This window comes from Anabrus simplex, chromosome 10 (assembly GCF_040414725.1).
Source record: "Anabrus simplex isolate iqAnaSimp1 chromosome 10, ASM4041472v1, whole genome shotgun sequence".
Classification (NCBI taxonomy): domain Eukaryota; kingdom Metazoa; phylum Arthropoda; class Insecta; order Orthoptera; family Tettigoniidae; genus Anabrus; species Anabrus simplex.
In genome coordinates this window covers 855,800-875,772 of record NC_090274.1, presented here as the reverse complement: position 1 = coordinate 875,772, position 19,973 = coordinate 855,800, and the positions used below count along the sequence as shown (strand labels likewise).

The window sequence follows — 19,973 nt, the reverse complement described above, 5'->3', positions numbered from 1 at the left end:
TGCTTTCCCACTTCTGCAGACAAATGTCGACATGGTTGCTAACCTAAGGACACGGCCGTTTCCTTGCCTTCCCATCCCTCCACAGGGCGCCTGTCCATCTGGGCGAGATACCGGTCCTCTTCCCCAGTTTTATCCCCCGACCCAATGTCTGCCCTTGACGTGGTAGAGGTGGGATCCCTCACTCAGTGCGAGGGAAAGACCTAACGTCGAGGGTAAACAGATTAAGATAATTAGAAAAAGGAATTCCGTGTTTGTTAAAAAGCTACTTGCAGAAAGTACAGGTATAATGAAAAACGTTTTTCGCTTAGAATTCAAGGAACCCACAATAGAGAAGGGGAAATAAATTAGTATAAGTGGAATCGTATTTGGCTTAAGCACACTGGGCTTGCAGAAACCTCACCGCAGCATATCACATGAACGCTACTTCCTCTTCAAAGACATTCACTCTCCTTTAAACATTTCACTTATCTTGCACATAATTTGATACTCCTGGTTTTTTCACTTCATTCTCTTTTCATGTTCTCTCTTGTCAGATGTGTGTTTACTAGAACAAAATGTTTAAGAGGGGAGAGAATGGGCACTAATCGAAGAAAGGTGAAGATCTCAAGAAGGACAAATAAAAGCCACCATTTTCTGGCCTACAGTGTACAGCTCACACGGCTTTGGCACTTTACCTGTTCGTATTCCTTTCAGGGCAAGAAGTGGCTAACAGGGCAGCAACTCATCGTTGCCATTTTCCAAACAGTCGGCTGAAAGAGAAATGATTGGGGGACAGAAACTTGAAATTTCCTGTATACTCGAGTTTGTAACTTCGAGTTAGTAGCCAAGACTGAGTAAAATCCATGGAGACACGCAGGGAACAACAATGGCGGGCTGTTCCAACTATAAACGCTTTCTGAGCCATGCATGTCCTTAAAGGCGGATACAAAACTCTGCAACGTAACCTCGTCGTCCTGGCCGATGTTACGCACCGCGCATAGCGTTCGAACATGGAGACAGCTGCAGCATTATGCAAACCGAGAAGCAAACTCAGTTACATACACGTACAACTACACATGGTGGTGCACATTTCCCGGCTCACATGAAGTTTTAGCCAGTTAGTCACCTGCCATAATTTATACCTTATTTATACACCTGACCCTGTTCCCATGCTCTTCTTTACTTTTCCTTTCTCCCTTCAGAGTGAACAAATCAAGGACGTCATTTTCTTCCGGCATTCCTCGGCCAATGTGTTCAGTTCCGCCACTAGATCCTCCCAATCATCGTTCCTTAAAATGTTGTTGAAATGCCAAGGATGACCAGCTAGCCACACAATTTCCTTACCTCTGCACAGTGTTCTGCTCGGTCCACTCCATGTTTACTGATGAAGCAGGCAGAGGCGAATACCTGTTGCACGCCGAAGTTCTGTATACAACTTGTAACAATAAAGTTCGGTGAATGAAGTCGAATGGTCGATCCGGCAACACTGTCGACACGCAACTCTGCAACTGCATAGCAGCAGGTTTTGACCACCTGCTCCCAACGTTGTTCAGTTGAGCATCGTGTCTGTGCCGTGTAAGACCTGCTTGACACAGTGCGTGTTTAGTGCGTTGGTTCTGAAATGCCAACAGGAACATGAGCGACCAAAAGATCACTGTACCGTTTTGTTTTAAGCTTGGCAAGGAAACGCATGCGATGCTGGTACATGTTTTGAAGATCAAGCACTGTCCTTGAAATGTGTGTTCGAGTGGTTCGCCCATTTTCGACGAGGCCGGGAAAGTGCTTCTGACAACCCCCGTAGCGGAAGACCGACGACCGCCGTCAGTGACGAAAACATTTAGAAGGTGAAGGCATTAATCACGAACGATCGTCGATTAACTGTGCGTATGAAAGCAGGTGAGCCGTAGATTAACCGTAAAGCCGTGCGACAAATCGTTACCCAGAAGTTAGGGAAGAGGAAAACGTGTTCTTATCTTGTGCCACATCACTTGACTGACGATCAGAAGCAGGCACGTTTTAGAGGCTTCACAGGATTTTGTCGAAACGGCAGATGCGACACCAAATTTCTTGAACTGTATCGTCACTGAGGATGAAACCTGGTGTCTCAGGTACGACCCTGAAACAAAACGGCAAAGCATGGAATAGCGCTCTCCGGGATCCCCTCGTCGGAAAAAGATCAGAGCCTATTACCACGACTCAAACTCACTTTGAAAGGAAGGAGATTTGACGATATTCCTGACATCCAACGAAACGTGGCGAGGCTTTTGAACACTAACCCAAAGGAAGCCTTCTTGCAAAGTTTCTAGGACATCTCAGCAATGCATAGCTATAGGAGGGGACTATTTCGAAGGACAGTAAGGTCACTGTCGTGCATTGTTCATTATGTTGATAGTACAGGACTATTCACCGAACTTTATTGTCACAGGTTGTTCGTCCAAGCTTGCTGTATCTTCCGCGCGCGCAGCTCTTTGATGTGACGCGGAAATACTGACACACAGTGGAATGCAGCGAATCCCGTTCCATATCGTTCACGCTGCGGGCTAAGGTTACGCAGCACCGTCCAGACTGAGGAGCGACGCGGTTACGTTGTGAAGTTCTGTTGCAAGTCTGGACGCGTCTTTAGCAACTGTACCAACATCTAACGGGAAGTGGAATGAAGAAATAAGACGAGAAGAATGTCCGCTCTATCTACCACGAGATGTTTGCAGGTCAGCGGATGTAGAGTGGGGTTCGGCCACGGCTGGTCTGTGGTTCGACAGCTCTGCACTCCGACCGGCTGGCCACGGCTCTACGCCTCCGTGTTCGGGAGACGGAGACGGGCTGGTCCCTACTGTTGACTGTCCTGAGAATGGTGTTCCGTGGTTTTCCGTTCTCCTGCACTAAGGCGAATGCCGGGACAGTACCTAGCATAAGCCACGACCGGCAACCCTCTCACCTTCTCGGTGCATCTCCTCCGATACAAATCTCCTGGCGTCAGAGATGGCGTCACCCTCTAGGAGTCCCGCCTCCCCATTCAGGGGAGGAATGACAACATTAATAATAGTAGTAGTAGTATGTTTGGAGAGGAATTTACCAAATCTATATATATGTAAAGATAAACGTGTGACGTTTCAGCCACAACTAGCCATCGCATTGTGTGTGGTAGTAGCCTCGAGTCTCCCACCGAGCACTATAGTGGTTGTGGTCGTGTGGGAGATGTAGTGAATGAGTGAGAATGTACTCTAGAAGGCTGTGATGTGTATTCTTTGGTTTTATATACCATCTTTGATTCATCTGGCAGGAGTATGGTGATCTCAGAACCAAAACAGGTTGGTGCTTGAATACATCTGTGAGCAGATACTCACTGAAACAGCTCCTTAACAATATCGTTGAGGCAGTAATCCTACCCGCCAAAGAAAAAAGGAAAAATCTGTTTTCATACCAAGAAAATTCATTGATTTCAAATGATATGCCATTTTCTTTCATACGATTACAATTCTCAGTGAGATTAGCTTACAGTATGACAATCAATAAGCCTCAGGGTGAAACATTCCACTATTGCGGAGTTAATTTGAAGGTTTCCCGTTTCTCACATGATTACTTTATCGCGTGTCAGATACGCAGAAAATCTGTTTGTGCAACAAGACATCAAATGTAGTATATAAGAGTGTATTTTTTGTGAAATTACTTATTATGTAATATATTCATGTACCCCGATGCATTAATCAACCTAAAAGAAGAAACAGGAAAAGAGTGGTATTTTAATGCACATCTTCCGTATTATATGGAGAAAAACGCATGGATGTAAAAAAAACACAGGGAACCGGGTTTTCTTCAGCTATAGCTCATTCCACGTTAAGAAAAGAATGTTGCTCTTATGGTCCTACAAGGAGTGAACACACCCATAATTCCTCGTGATTAAAGGATATTATACTGTACTTTGTAATGTAATATAAAAGACAGATAATAACGATGAGCCATTTTTGGCCTGAGTTATTAAAATAACTATATAACATTTTCTTTTTCATAAATATATTCGTAATGGCAGGAAGAGCCATTGCTTCTTTGCCTTCCTCCATTCTCCTTCTTCTGTGTTGCTCTGGTACAAGCATCGTGTAGTCCGTCACCACCGGCAGCTCACTTCTGTCATCTACAGTATTGTTACGTGCTCAAGCGACCGTCAGTCTTGTCGCAGCGCCTTCGCTATTACCTGAAAGGGGCACGGCATCTTGCCTTCATCTAGTTTCTCCACGCGGTTTCTGGAAGATCTCCAGCCGAGTCCTGAATGTTGTAGTGACCCAACATCGAGATATAAATACAAGGCCCTGCGAGCGAGCGGTTGTTGTGGTGTCGGAGAGACCAGTGAGTGTGTAACTGGAGGCGACAGAACGGAAGACTGTTCTGCGTAATTCTGTGGACTGAGGATCGCCGTGACCCAGCGAGGAAACACGCTATCGTGAGTGCGAGGATTCATGGACCTGTGCTAATGTTCGCTGTTGTGAGTATCGTCCTGTTGTTGAATACTGTTGAGCTCTTCAGTTGTTTACTGCATGAGACTGTGTGAAGTACTGGACTCTCATTGGAGTCGAACTGACGAACAGTCGTCGTGTGTTGTATAGCCAGGGGCACTGTGTTCTAATCCAGCTCTCTACGCACAGTGGCTGTAGGAGGTGATTGGACTTGGGGGGAAGAGAAAGTAAGGATTAGGAACGGGCTGGACCCTTTCTGCGCCCTAACGTAGAGAGATTTGTAAATATTGTGGCTATTCTTAACTGGTTACAATTGTTTGTGTTTAAATATGTGTGCGTGTGCATTTATTAGGCCATCCTGAAATAAACCAGAGTAATGCAACAGATGGAGCAACAGTATTTATTTGCTGCGTGTGTGTTTCTTGGCTTTACATCAGTGTGTACTTGTCTTGTGTTGAGTGTTGTTGCTGTACAGAAATTATTACTGAAGATTTTGGTGTTGTGGTGTGCAGCGATACGTCATGGTATAACATGTACTGATAAAAAAATATTGCCGTGTGTTTTATTTGTGCTTGGTTTTGTTATTTAGCTGTTCTTTCTAAAGCGCAACTTTTTACGACCGCATTCATTTTTAATACTGTTTTTGTGAGCGATAGGACAGCACAGTAGTACCCTGAGTTGCCTGGGAAAATTGATTAAATGCATCCCTCACCCCTCGAGCCCATAACAAAGTATTTTTCTATTTTATCCCCAATTTGTCTTGCACTTCAATGCTGAGGTTTTTTATGTGCCGTAGTTTACCTCTAATTCTGTACAAATCTAAAATAGCCACTGTAACCCCCCCCCCCCCTGTCCCCTTTAGTTCATAAAAATAATTTGCAGCTTATATTATTTCACTTTTTAGCTTGAACTGAATTTCACAAATTTATGTGACGCCGTTTCCCCGTGCTGGTGTTGAACAGAGTGCTATGTTCTCAGACGGTCAAGGCGCTGGCTTTCTGAGCTCAAGTTGGCAGGTTCACTCCGGTGCGTCAGCCCCAACGAGCTAGAATAACATAGAGGGGCTGTATACCTGACATCAGCGCTCCCTGCTTGAAGCAAGTTGATAAGGGGCAGCCATGTTAACGGTTGTCAAAACAAAGCTAATTGGCGCGAGAGCACATGTTGAGGTGTCAGGGAGATCGTGCTTGCTAATTTAATTCCCTAAGTTTTAAGAAGTGAAAACATAGATTCTCGCTTTCAAGAATGCCAGCCGTAAGCTCAGCGTATGGTTGTACTAATCGGAGTAATAAAACCAAGGATATATCGTACTTTAAGTAAGTAGTACTGAATTATAGCCGAGATTCCTTTTTGTAATTTCTGTTTTTAATTAAATCCATTTTATTGTTTACTTAGCGAAAGTACGGATAGCCACGGTAATTATTTGTCGAATTTTGTATCAGATTTCGTTTAAAGAACAACTAATTAACCGAACAATGCGTTGTGAGGGCGAAAAGAGATAAATGGTATCCCACTCAATTCAGTTGCTTATGCTCTGTACATTTCCAGCCCTATTTAATTTTCATTCACATTTACAAATAAAGGAAATGGAGCGCCCACCACCAAGAAAACGTAACCACAAAAAATCACTTATTTCGTTCAAACGTACACCAAGTAACTTATGATAAATACAGCATTTTACTGCTATTTTTGAAATGTATACAGCCTTTATTGTAGATGTCTGTTGCCTTGGTTTTTAAAACTATGCCACACTTCATAATGGACAACTTTCAAGGTTATCTTTCAGCTAGTAATTCCAGTATGATATGGTAATGGGAGAAACATGATATCCCCCCTATATTATAATAAATAATTACACTAAACGATTATTGTGGTAAAGTATTTATGGGCCGCCTCTGTGGTGCACTGGTTAGCGTGAGCAGCTGCCACCCCTGGAAGCCCGTGTTCGATTCCCAGCTCCGCCACGAAATTTGAAAAGGGGCACGAGGGCTGTAACGGGATTCTATCAGCTTGGTGAGGTCAACTGAGTAGAAATGGGTTCGACTCCCACCTCAGCCATCCTCGAAGTGATTTTCCGTGGGTTTCCCACTTCTCCTCCAGGCAAATGCCGGGATGGTACCTAACTTAAGTCCACAGCCGCTTCCTTCGCGCCCCCACAAGGCCCCTGTTCAGCATAGGAGGTGCAGCCCTCCCTCACAGTTGTATCCCCCGACCCAATGTCTCACGCTCCAGAACACTGTCCTTGAGGTGGTAGAGGTGGAATCCGTCGCTGAGTCCGTGGGAAAAACCAACCCGGGAGGGTAAACAGATTAAGAAAGGAACACAGTACTCATGAGGATGCAATAATTTTAGAAATATGAACAGAATGAGGTTGTAACCTATTGTAGGTTCCAATGATTTTAAGGCTTCCTGTCATAAATATTTATTTATTCTAATTTACGCTTAACCACAACAGCCAAGCAGGGTAACGCTCTTGTTCCGATTTCGAGGCCTATTCGTATGTCACTGTGCGATGATTTCGAACTACCCTACAATCAACTGATCGTGATGCTGGCCTCGTGCCGCAATATGATGAAGTGGCGGTATTCGCTTTCATGCTTCAAGCTTTCGGCAACGGTCTTTAATTATCCCCCAGCGATTCTAAAATGCGCATTTTCTACAATTTTCGTCATTTAAAGGCCATGCCCCCTTGCTTGTGTGACAACAGGAAACGTGGCGGACGTTCGTTCTATTAGGTTCACCCAGGCAGCGCTTCCGCCTCTCTATGTTATTCTAGCTCGTTGGTCAGCCCCGTGTAACTGACACCTCGGCGTCTCCGAAAACATGGAGAGTAGTTAATGGGACGTAGAAGCAATAAGACTATTGTGCCTTTCAGTGATCAGTCGCCAAGCATCTGTGAATTTACTGAATCCCTTCACATTCCTCTCGTTGTAAGTAGCTCTGTGCCTCTTATCATTAGAAACTGAGTGTAACCATCGGCGTGGTCTCCATAACAAAGCCCATTGCTCTCCTAGGTGGCATATCCTCCTGCATTCGCATCACATGAGCCCATTTACGTGTACAGCTTCATCAGTTGAGTTCATTCCTAACTTAGCCTTTATCCGCTCATTCGGATTACCCTCCTGACATTGTTCCCACCCTTTTGCGTCAGAGCTCATTCTGGCAACTTTCCTGTGTAGTACTGACTTATGGATAAGATCTCCTGTGTCCACGCAGCTTTGACTCCCGTACAGAAGAGTTGGACTGTAAAGAGGGATAGTAGTAAGGATATACAGGAGAGGGTGCGTGAGTCTCTGGTAAGACCGCAATTAGAGTATGGGGGACCCACACAGCAGGGGGTTTCAAGCGCAAGAGGAAATTCATGGTCTTGCAACAAACGACAGCACAAAGAGAAGTGATGATCGCTGTATTCTAGCCCAGGGGTTTCGAAACGACGGCCCGCTTTAAAAGAAGTCTTTTAGGAATTGTAAAGAAAATTTACAAAAATCATAGCTCGTTCAAAAATGTATTAATGTAGAGCCAATAAGTAGCCCTATGAGAAACGTCCCTGATGTGGTGCCCTTCTGATGTTGTGTTGGTAGGATGACGTTTACACACAAGTCAGTGGTGGGTGGTGAGCAAACTGTGGACCCAATCAGCGTCTATAGTATCGTGTATTTGCCCACAGTGCCTCAAGTCTGCATCATACTTAACTTCTGTAGGAAATATTTATCAAGTTGTTCTTATGATTTTCAAATTGTTTTTGTAGCTTTTAACTTCACTAATTATTTTAGTTTCACAATTATTTCAAATTTTTCGAGTTCTTAACAAACCCATTTCTTTTTTAATCAATATTCACTGTATTGTGTATTCTTTTCTTCGGACAGCCTGCAGCTGAAGGAAAAATTTATAATAAAAGGGAAATAATTGACCAATTACACAAAGCGGAAATGTAAATTGAAAGAGGTGCTTCGAAAAGTATGAACATGTATAACGTTCAGCATCAGAAGTTTACTTAAGCTAATCTGATGCTGTGCTGTCTTCCACCGCTCCTTTTAAGATGGATGTATTTCTTTTTCAGGAGTGCGGGTGTTCGACACGTGCTCTGATCCCCGCGAGGCGGTGTCAGCAACTCTACGGTCCCTTGCTGCTCTGCCACACGCCTGTCTTCAGCCTCCGTTACTTCTTGGTGAGTCAGCCCATATTACGAAAAACCCAACCAGATTCTAAGTTTTCCGGAAAGTTGCCAGTGTATCTAACTGGTGTGCTGTGTTTTTAAAACTAGCTAAATGCATTACCTTCCATTTCTTAATCACAAAATATCTGAATAAAACACCCTTGCTTTTCTTAATTAACTTGTAAGAACCACTTAGAGTTCATCCCTACAGCTTTATGTGAAGCGTGAGAATTCATGATATTACAGCAGTCTCCTTAATTCGCTTATAAGTAACACTTAAGTGATATTCTGTTCCTGGTGGTTACTCCAATTTCACATCGTTTATGATAATGTAATAACATATTTTTAGTTTTCCTGCCAACGGCCGTAGCCGTGTTGAAACACCGGATCTCGTGTGAGATCTCCGAAGTTAAGCAACATTGGGCGTGGTCAAGATTTGTATGGGTTGCCACGCGCTGTTGGTGGGGGGGGGGTAAGGGAATGGAGGAGCGGTAAGGACGTAAACTCCGGCTCAGACACACGTCTGGGGAGGTTCGGACCTGCCTTCGGGCAGAATACACCCTTACCTTATCTTAGTTTTCCTAATTATCTTATACGTACCTGGTGTATGCATAAATAATTTCCGGTTTCACTAAGAGATGGCGCCAGCGAACAGTGCGCAGCGTATGAATTTGACATGTACGTCAGTTTGTTCGCCTGACATTAACAGACCAACACACACAAGTTGAGTGCTAGCGTCTGTGTTGTATCGTTCAGCGATCATGTCGACGTTTGTGCCTGAAAAAGAACATTTGCGGCACGCATTGCTTTACTTATTTAATCAAAAGGAAAAGGCTGTGGAAAGTCATCGTTTGCTGGTAGGAACATGCGGCGCGCTCTGGTGCGAAGACGAGCAAGTCCGGCGAAACCGTCAATGTACAACGCTGCCGCCATTAATTTATTAATTTAAATCACGCATTGATCGAAAGACGACCGGAATGGGCCAGAAGACATGGCAATGCGCCGTCTCACGCAGCAAAACCAGTTAGAAACTACCCGCTGTGGCGCTATCTGACGGTCACATCTTCGCACCAATGGGGCGCGCTCAGAGCAGCACTTCAGCAATTTCGAGGAAGTTGGGAAATGGCTCGGCCAATGGTTTGCCGGAAAAGAGAAGCAATTTTTCTGTCATGGTATTCATAACTTACCTGAAAGATGGGCGAAGTGTGCAGAAGCTGATGGTCAATATTTTGAATAAACAAAAAATGAATTCTCCTCGAAAATTACGTCATTTCTTTACCACAAAACCCGGCATTCAGCTGGTGTAGTCATTAGTACGTTAGCACACAAACTAAGTGAAGCAATATAGCCTAGACGACTCAGTGGTTGTGCTATGAGTTGGGGGGGGGGGCACGCCCCATCGTTTCTTGCAAATTCTTAGATACAGCCTGTAAAAAGGTAATTCCGGATTCTGAACTTTGTGGACATATACTGCAAGAAAGTGCAGGTCGAACGGCGTCTCTGAAAAAGTTCATTAAAATGCAAATTTAAAGGTGATATTGAAAGTTGCTCGAAGCCACCCGGATCCACAGGACTGTTTAGAGAATACTGCAAGAGCCGTGCGTTGTTGTACTGCCCTCAGTGTCCGCCTCCGGATGATAAAAGCTGGTTCACGCTAGGGCAGTAGGGAAGTGACCCCCCTACCTTCACAATTCTAATTTTACCAAATGTTAATACACATTTCGAGAAGACTGCTACACAGGGAGCTTGAGACCTTTTGTGTCAATGGTAGTTTTTAGATTTTGAATATTAAAGACTCGAATTTATATAATTTTTGAAATGGTGCCCATTTTAATCGACATTTAAAGACTTTATAGCCAAATAAATGCAACATGTTAAAAAGCTACGACATATGTAACACAACCAATAGGACAAGTGTTTGAAATGTCATACTTCTTGAAATACTGGTGTCTTCGGCTAAAAGAAGTGGTGGTGCTGATTATTGTTTTAAAACTTGGCAACCATCCTCTATGTAACACTGATCGGGATCCGACAGTTCGGAAAATGAAGGTATCGGCCAAAGAAATACAAGGGCCACGAAGAGAGTGAAAATTAAAGACTCCCTGGGCCTCGAGTGCTTCAATACCGTCGGGGTCGGAAAAGAACGACAGTTGACCAAGGGAGGTCGGATAGGATAGATGAAAGTGAGGAGCCTGGCTAAGGACAGGACATGGTGTTAGGATGTAGGAATCAGTGGTAAGGTAAGCAAACAAACATGGCATGGTATTCTCGTTCAACCTGTATACAAACATATACCGGGTGGGCAGAACCACTCTAGTTCTAGAGTCAGTCAGTTTCTAAGGATAGAGATGCAGGTCCTTTCTGAGTTCTGCCGGTGGTTTCTCAGTAAAGTGGGATCCTTTCTTCACATGAGGCCATTTCTAGCATCTCGTGTGATGTTCATTAACAAGGGCCATTTCTATTCTGATAATGTTTCAACACGATGTTCTCTTAATGCACAGATGAACGTCCGACTTCCTTCACTCGAGCAATGTTTTCTGGTGTTCGAACTCTTGCTACAGAGCACGTTTCACGCCATTTCGCCACAAAGTTCTGCATTAAGGATTTTGTCTTAAACTCTTGCGCAGATAGTGAACAGGCGCTGTTTTATCGTGAGCACCATTCAATTCGTTCAGTCACACGTAATGACACAGCGACATACTGGGGAGATGCGCGTGACATTTCCTCCTTCAAATTAATATAAAAATAAAGGCAGAAATATAAAAGGTTAAATTGAGTGAGGGTGAGACAGTGTTTATTTCCTCAGCGAGTTTGAAACACGACTTCATTATGAACATCTTACTTGGGTACATTGAGGTTAGTTTGTTGATGATTATGTCTGCTGTAACTAGTCTATCTCTCTGGTCTAAAAGTGAAGTCATCTATACTATTAATAAAATTGAGATGGTGTCTGTCTGTTTGTTCAAGTTAGACTCGAAAATTATTGGACCAACTGAGCTAAAATTTGGCGAGGATATACCTCTAACGCCGAATTATGCAAAGGGCACTTTTGATTTTCATATATTTCACCATTTCGAACTAGTGAGGGATTCTACAGGGGTTCTTTCCATCGGGTAAATTATTGTTTTACTTCAACTAAAATAACGTTTAAAAGGTTGGCGTTATCGAAAAATTAAGTGCTCTCTTTGGTTGTGAAATTAAAGTTTCTACAAGAAATGTCATTGTAGTGGTTTTCGAGGAAATTCACCTTTCTTTCACAAGTAGCGGTCAAAGTCACCTGAGCTGGTAGTGCCGCTACCAGTAGGAGGCGAAGTGAAATACATCGGGATGTCTGCGGGACGTAAAAACGGTGTAAAATATATTCCTCGTAGAGTAGATCTGACTTATGTATTCACATACATAGGGTAAGACCAGTAAGAACACTCAGTTCACTGTAGGTCCCACGATATTAATACTTACAGGCACCACACCTAAAGCGTCGTTATATTCCGACAGCAATTGAACCGCACAATGGCTCTTGACAATGGAAAACGCATTGCAGGGCCACCTCATTCGCCGGACCTTAACTACATTTTTGGACTGTGTGTCCATGAAAGCCCAAGTACACGAGATAATGTTTCAGCCAAAAGAAGTCGCGTCATTTCAGACAGTGCGCTGACGTAGGTGGCAGAATCTTTGTAAAGGGTTAGTATTATTTATTTACCACAATTGTGCGCAGAAATCTTTAAGGTGTAGTGGAAAAAAAAAGAAAGGTGAGCCCTAAGTTCACATAAAATGTTTCCTAGACTTATGCCTAAAACTGGATATTTGCAAGATATACATGCAATCACCCATTCATTCGCCACGTACTTCCTGTCATTCTACCACTATGCCATTCACAAAAACATGCAGCAATTCCTTTAAATGACACTTTTCTCTCCAGGCAGCTTTACGAACCCTTCTGGAAGGGAGAGGTCACTCGTCCTCTCTGAGCTGAGCGGAAAACGAGCGACACAAGTTGGAAGGGATCAACATCTATTGAGGTGATAGGAATTTCCAGAGAAAGAAGTGCTTCGTTTCTCTTTGAATGGAAGATAATCCGCGCGGCGCTGCAGCTTGCGCTGTCAAGCGGGTGTGGGCGGACCTCGCAGCTCGTATACAGGAACAATGTACTGTCACAGATTGCAGAACAGTACAGTGCGCAGTAAGAATTGGAATGTCGGAAAGCACGGGAAGGTAGGCGACCACGAGACACCCTGGTGTGAACGTTGGAAGCGACGGAAAGCCGTTAATTCGTAATGTTAATTGTAAGCTAAGGACAACTCTGTTCTGACTGGTGACATAAATAAATACTTGCACTAACACAAGTGATATCCAGCAGCTGAGGAAGGAACATTCATCAATTGTAACCTAAGCAAAGTCACATGCAAATTAACATGAAAACAATAATGACAACAACCATACAACTGAGTAGATGAGTTTCTATCCTCGAAGTGGTTTTCCGCGGTTCTCCACTTCTCCTCGGGATGGCACTGGCCGCTTCTTTCCCGCACACTGTATCACGTGAGTGAGGCCGCTGCCTTTGTGGCGAGTCGGACTGGTGTGCCCGTGCTTCATCGTGAATAAGATTTTATTGGATTGCATAATGACATTCGGTAGGTAGACAATTACATTTTTGGTGCCTCCCCTAAGCTACCATTTCATCGAGCGTGAATAAAGTTATTTAGGCCTATATCCTAGACTACAATGCTTTCGTCCCCGTCTTTACAAACCGATCTTAATTAAATTAATTAAATTCTGTTCCTCCATTTTCTCGCGGCTCGGCATTAATGTGGAATTAGCAGCAAAAATCGAAATTCATTAATACCCCTGTTATCAGAACATATAAGACATGAATGATCGAAAACTTACTTGTATATAACTTTAGTTATGTAGTATTTGCTGATACGACCACTAATAACATAGGTTCTTGAGAGCTGAATGTTAGGCCTTCCCCTAACCTACCATTTCACTCACCGTGAATACAATTAGTTATAGCCTAGATTGTAGTGTCTTATTCCCCTACTATACATAGCGATTTTCATTCACTTATCTCCTGCCATTTTTTGTGATGCGCGTATAGACATGGCGGAAAATTAACCAGTGCACTTTCTTGTTACTGTGGTCTCGAGCGATACAGAAATACCATTATTTCTCTTAATCCTGAGCAATGTACAGACAAAACTCTTATATAGATGTATTGCAAGGGAATAGGTTAAGTGCGACTGACTATTCTTCACAGTTTAACCAGATTGGAGCGTTGACCGAAGCAGCATGCACTCATTACTCATTGTTGATTCCCAGGTATGCACAATGTTCCAGTAAGTTATAACCTTAAAAGTGAACTCTTCATTAACAATTTGTAACACAATAAATTTACTCGTGTCCCCACGAACGCGTATAAAAACGTCTAGATGGCCATGGGTACCACGTAAGAGTTTGTATCGTAGAGATCTTGAGAAATCTAAATTATATTTCTCGATTAAACATTGCATCGTGTGATAACAAAGAAGTAGTTCTTCCAGTAAGGCCAGAGGACAGATTGAGTGACTCCTTCTTCGGAATGCTTAAAAACCGTATAGGAGTCATGAAAGATTCACCACTGATGGGCAGTCGCCCAGGTGGCAGATACTTGGCCTTTTCTTAAATAATTCCAAAGAATTTGGAAATTTATTGAACATCTCCGTTGGTAAGTTATTCCAGTTTCTAACTCACCTTCCTATAAACGAATATTTGCCCCAATTTGTCCTCTTGAATTCCAACTTTATCTTCCTATTGTGATATTTCCTACTTTTAAAGACACCACTCAAACTTATTCGTCTACTGACGTCATTCCACGCCATCTCTCCACTGACAGCTCGGAGCATACCACCTTGTCGAGCAGCTCGTCTCCTTTCTCCCAAGTCTTCCCAGCCCAAACTTTGCAACATTTTTGTAACGTTTCTCTTTTGTCGAAAATTACCCAGAACGAATCGAGCTGCTTTTTTGTGTGTGGATTGTTTCTTGTTCTCGATTCAAATAATCCTGGTGAGGGCTCCATACACTGGAACCATACTCTAGTTGGGGTCTTACCAGAGACTTATATGCTCTCCCCTTTACATCCTTACCACAACCCCTGATGTATTCACAAAGACGCACACAAAATGCTGTCAGTTGCGTACACTAATTTATTTTCAACTTTACTTCACACACATCAACAAACACCATTTTTAACAACTGCCTATCACGAAGCACAATGTGACGGCAACCACCGGATGTCAATTACCAACTCTAAGAAACCAATTCACATACTTCAAACACAACTTCTACACACGTCTCACCAAAACAAATTCTGTTAAACAATAACTCAACTCTACCATCAAGACTGCATCTTATATGTTCCCTGGCCAGGCTTCTAGAAGGATGTTACTCAACACGTCTTCCCGTAAATTCTAGAGTGCCTATAGTATAGTCTGTTATAATGTAAAGAACATTCTACAACCATCTAGTGTCAAAGATACGTTATTCAGAATGTTACAGTGTGCTGCACATTGTTACTGTGGATTATACATTATATATACAGGTAATGATAAATTATATATTATTAATTACAGGTTATTACATTAACTAAACTCATATAAATATATACAGCACATGTTTCATGTCATAACCTCACAAATAATACGATCGTATCGTTCGTACATATGACGTAACTACGTAAATAATAATGATAATAATAATACTAATATTGAATGATGTAAACACATCATAGACATGCCTCACAAGATATAATAATAATAATAATAATAATAATAATAATAATAATAATAATAATAATAATAATAATAATAATAATAATTCGAGCCCGATTCTTCCATTATTTACCCATGAGTTAAAGAATATTGCTTTAAAGTTATATCAGTATATTGCACTTGCGTTACTCCTAGATACCCTCATGACCATGTTCATAGATCTGTACCCTTTATTTTCAATTCCGTTTATGATTACCCCAATGAAGATCTTTCGTTACCGTATATTAACACCTAGGTACTTACAGTCACGAGCGAGACATCGGGAAGTGCGGACGTGTGAATGAGCTGAGGTGCGCAATATGGGAATAACGATACAGCAGTACAGGCTAAGAATTGGAAGATGGCATGGTGCAAGGCAGTGTTGGAAGGAAGGTGGAGTTGAGAGAGGAAGAGAAAATAGTGGTTATAAAGGACTGTTGGAGATTATGTTGTGTGCGACGGTTATTGCGACGCTGCTGGTGGTAGGAGGTATAGAAAAAAATCCGGGTCCAAACCAGGGACCGTTCGGCTGGGAGGAGCTTGAAGAGATCAAGAGAGTGGTGAAGGAAGCAAGCAAAGGAGAAGAAATTAAGGAAATGATGCAGGAACACCAGGCAACCCAAATGAAGGAGATGAAGGACTTAAAAAGTTTTATAAAAGAAGAAATTGGAGGTGTAAATGACAAGTTAGCGGAGATAGAAGATGAGGTAGGGAGCTTGAAAAAGAAGGTGGTGGTACTGGAAGAGGAATTAACAGCAATGAAGAGAGAAGTGAGGTTAGCGAGGAACGAATCAGCAAGAAAAAATGTGTTTGTGTATGGTGTACCTGAGGAAGGAACAGAATCAAAAGTGGAATTAGTATTGAAAGTGGTGGACATAGTTTCGAACAAAATGAAGATAAACTTTTCTGAAGTTGATATAGATGATATATATAGAGTGGGAAGAAACAAGGGACATAGGCCGGTGAAGTTAAGATTAATATCAACCCTGATGGCTGATATACTTCTGAGGAATGCTGGAAATTTGAAAGGATCGAACATTTATTTGAAGGCTGAGATAGAGAAAGAAGACAGGATGCGGTCGGATGTCTATAAGCGGCATATGTGGCGTGCTAGAGCGCAGGGATTGCGAGTCAAGATAGTGGGGAGGTGTCTGGTTACTTCAGGCAGAAATTGGTCGCGATCGTGGACACAGGAGGAACTGCTGAGGATGGAAAATTGTGAGGAGGAAATGAGTTGCAGAAATCGAGAGCAGGGCGACATCAGTACGGAGAAGGAAGAGAGAAGAGGGGACTGCGGTGTCAGCGGGCAGGTAGCGAAGACAGCAGAGTCCTTGGTGAGTCAGAACAGCCCAGGAAGGGGTGAATCAACAAGTAGGACACTAGACCGAAGTGAAGTGGATACAGGTAGTGAAGAGGTGACGGGAAGGGAAAGGAGTCAGGGTAGTGACTCAACCTCCCCGAATAGGAATAATGCAGAAATAAACCTGGAGAGAAAGCAGGCGTTAAATAAGGCGAGATCCTTAAGCTTAAAAGATCTATGGGGTGGGAAAAAAGGCTCTGGCACGGAAAAGGGGAAGGAGGGGGGTGAGAAGAAAGAGAGGGGTGGGGTGGAGCCAAAAGGAAGAATTACGAGAAGTAAGGGGGGAAGTGGTGAAATGCAGAAGTATAGGGAGGGAGGGGGAGGAAATAAATAACTAGATATGGTGATAGGGATGCTGAATATTGAGGGGTTGATGGGGAAGTTAGGGAATAAGGAAATTGTGGATTTAGTGAAAGATTTTGAGATTATTGCTCTAGTAGAGACGTGGTTAGGGAAGGGGGTTGAAATTACATGGGACGGTTATAGAGTAGTTAACGTGTTAAGGAAAAAAATAGGGAAGAGGGGCCGAAACCCAGGGGGCATAGTAGTTTTAATAAGAAATGAGATAGCTGAATGGGTGGAGACGTTACAGACTAGGGTAGAAGGGGTAGTGTGGTTGAGAGTAAAAATGGGGAAGGGGGCAGCGGAAGCAATTTGTCTGGCACTGCTTTATAACCATCCGAGCGATTCAGTGTATGCAAATAAACATTTTTTTGACGAACTGATTGAAGAAATAAACACAATTAAAGGAATGTATGTAGAAGATGGGATGATTTTATTGGGGGATTGGAATGCGAGAGTGAGCAATAGAGTACCGGTATACGAGAAAGAAGCAAAAGTAGACGGGGTACTGCAAAGGAAGAGTAAGGATAATGTTGTAAATAGTTATGGAGAAAGGTTATTAGAGTTATGTGCTCTAGAACATTTATTTATTTTAAATGGGTGGATGAAGGGGGATAGTGTGGGAGATTTGACGTATATTACAACAAATGGAGGGAGTGTGGTGGACATAGGAATAAGCTCAGAGATAGCGGTAAGGAGAATAATAAGTTTTGAGGTGTTAGAATATGGGTTGACAGAACATATGCCTATCAAAATAAAATTGAGAACGTTGGTCGCTGATGAGAAGGGAAAGATGGAGGAAAGTAAGGAGAGGTATAGGAATGGAGGATGGAAGTATGTATGGGATGATAATACTAAAGAGAAATTAAGACGGCATTTGCAAGAGGAGGGAGATATATTAAGGGTAGGAATTGAAAGGGCGGTAGAAGGGAATGATATGGATAACGTGCTAAAATTAATTGAACTCCCTGTATGGAGGGTGGGGAAGAAAGTGAGGAGAAGGGTAGAGGGAAAAAAGAATAAAATGAATGGATGGTTTGATGAAGACTGTACGAGAAAACGTGAGGTTGTAATGAGAGCCCTAGCGGAGTTTAGGAAGGAGGATGTGCAAGAAAAAAGGAAGGAATATTGTAAATTGAGAAGGGAATATAAGGAGGTATTGAATGAGAAGAAAAGAGGATGGAAGGAGGCGGAAGCTGAAAAAATAAATATATATTGTAGAGAGAAGAAATTTGAGAGAATTTGGGAGTCAATAAACAAGATTAGAAGAACGAAACCGGAGGGGAAGGGGGATAAAATAGGAGAAAACGAGTGGGTTAGGCATTTTAAAAGGCTTTTAGAAGGGGAGAGGAAATTGGGTAGAGAAATAGACAAGTCACAAATTGGAAGGGAACTGGAAGTAGGCATTACAATATTGGATGGGGAGATAACAAGGCAGGAGGTAATTACAGTATTAAAAAATGCTAGACCCAAGGCTGCAGGAGGTGTGAATGGTATTTCCAATAGTGTATGGAAAGAGGTAGGGGCAAATGAACCGATGTTGAGAGGGATTGTGAAATTCTTTAATAGGTTGCTGGAAACGGGGAAATTTCCTAGAGAATGGAGGAAGGGGGTATTATGCCCTATTTATAAAAATAAAGGAGCTAGTAGTGATCCAAACAACTATAGAGGAATTACACTCCTAGACTCGCTATCAAAGGTGTACACAGGGGTTTTGGCGAATAGGATAACAAATTGGGCGGAACAGTACGGTAGGATATCTGAGTTCCAAAATGGATTTAGGAAAGGATGTAATACAGTTGATAATGTTTGGATTCTGGACACTTTGATTACAAAGTATGTGAGGATAGCAGGGCGTAAATTATTTATAGCAGCGATTGATTTAGAAAAAGCCTTTGATACGGTCAGTAGGGAGGCGCTATTTTTGAGATTAGGGGAGGTTGGAATGTCGAAAAAAATGAGGGTGGCAATTGAAACTATTTATGAGGAAGTGTTTGTGATGATTAAATTGCAGGATGGAAGGTTGAGTAAGTGTTTTGAGTCAAAAAGCGGGGTGAGACAGGGTTGTAAGCTATCCCCGATATTATTTATATTATTTATAAATAATATTTTAGAGGGTCATGGTGGAGACGCATGGCAATGCCCTTGGGTAGGGAAAATGGAGGTTCCGGGGTTGCTATTCGCGGATGACCTATTGATTTTGGCTTTGACGGCAAATGGCTTACAAAAAGCGTTGGACAAGGTAGTTGAATATACTAGGAAATGGTCTCTCAGAGTAAATGTAAGAAAGACTCAGATAAGGGTGTGTAGGAAAAGGGGTGGGAGAAAGAATAAGGAAGTCTGGAGGCTTGAGCAGGAAGAAATTAAACCAGGGGGGAAAATTGAGTACCTAGGTGTAATAATTAGTAAGAATGCTTCTTGGAAAAATCAGTGTAAGAAGGCAAAACTTAAAGGAAGAGGAGCGCTTGCTGTAGTAGGAGTATTAGAAAAGAAATTTCCAGACGTTAAATACAAAATTCAGAAAACGGTGTTTAAATCACTGGTAATGGGCAAAATGCTATTTGGGGTTGAAGTATGGGGAATGGAGGAAGGCAGGAGTGAACTAAACCAGGTGGTGGCGAAATTTAGCAAGATCATGATGGACCTACCGAATTGTACTGCCAATGCCGGGGCCAGATTAGTCTGTAAAGAATCGATAGAGGTTGAAATTGCTAAGAGGGTGTTCAAGTACTGGATGAGATTGGAGGAAGGGAAGGGTGGGGCGTTAGTACAAGAAACGTTGAATTTTCAGAAAGGTATGACGAATGAAGGTTACTGGGTGAATAAGTGCAAAAAATGGTTACAAAAGATTGGATTGGGGGTATATGGAGAGGTCTGGGGGGATGGTAGGAATAAATGGG

At 42.6% G+C, this 19,973-nt stretch overlaps 1 protein-coding gene across 1 annotated transcript in view; it reads left to right on the top strand.

The window, feature by feature from the left end:
• Positions 1-19,973, top strand: part of LOC136882227 (uncharacterized) — a 104,435-nt gene that overhangs the window by 29,282 nt on the left and 55,180 nt on the right. Inside the window, exon 3 of the mRNA XM_067154784.2 lies at positions 8,488-8,595. Coding sequence (XP_067010885.2) covers positions 8,488-8,595 — 108 coding nt within the window. The remainder of the gene's footprint in view (positions 1-8,487; positions 8,596-19,973) is intronic.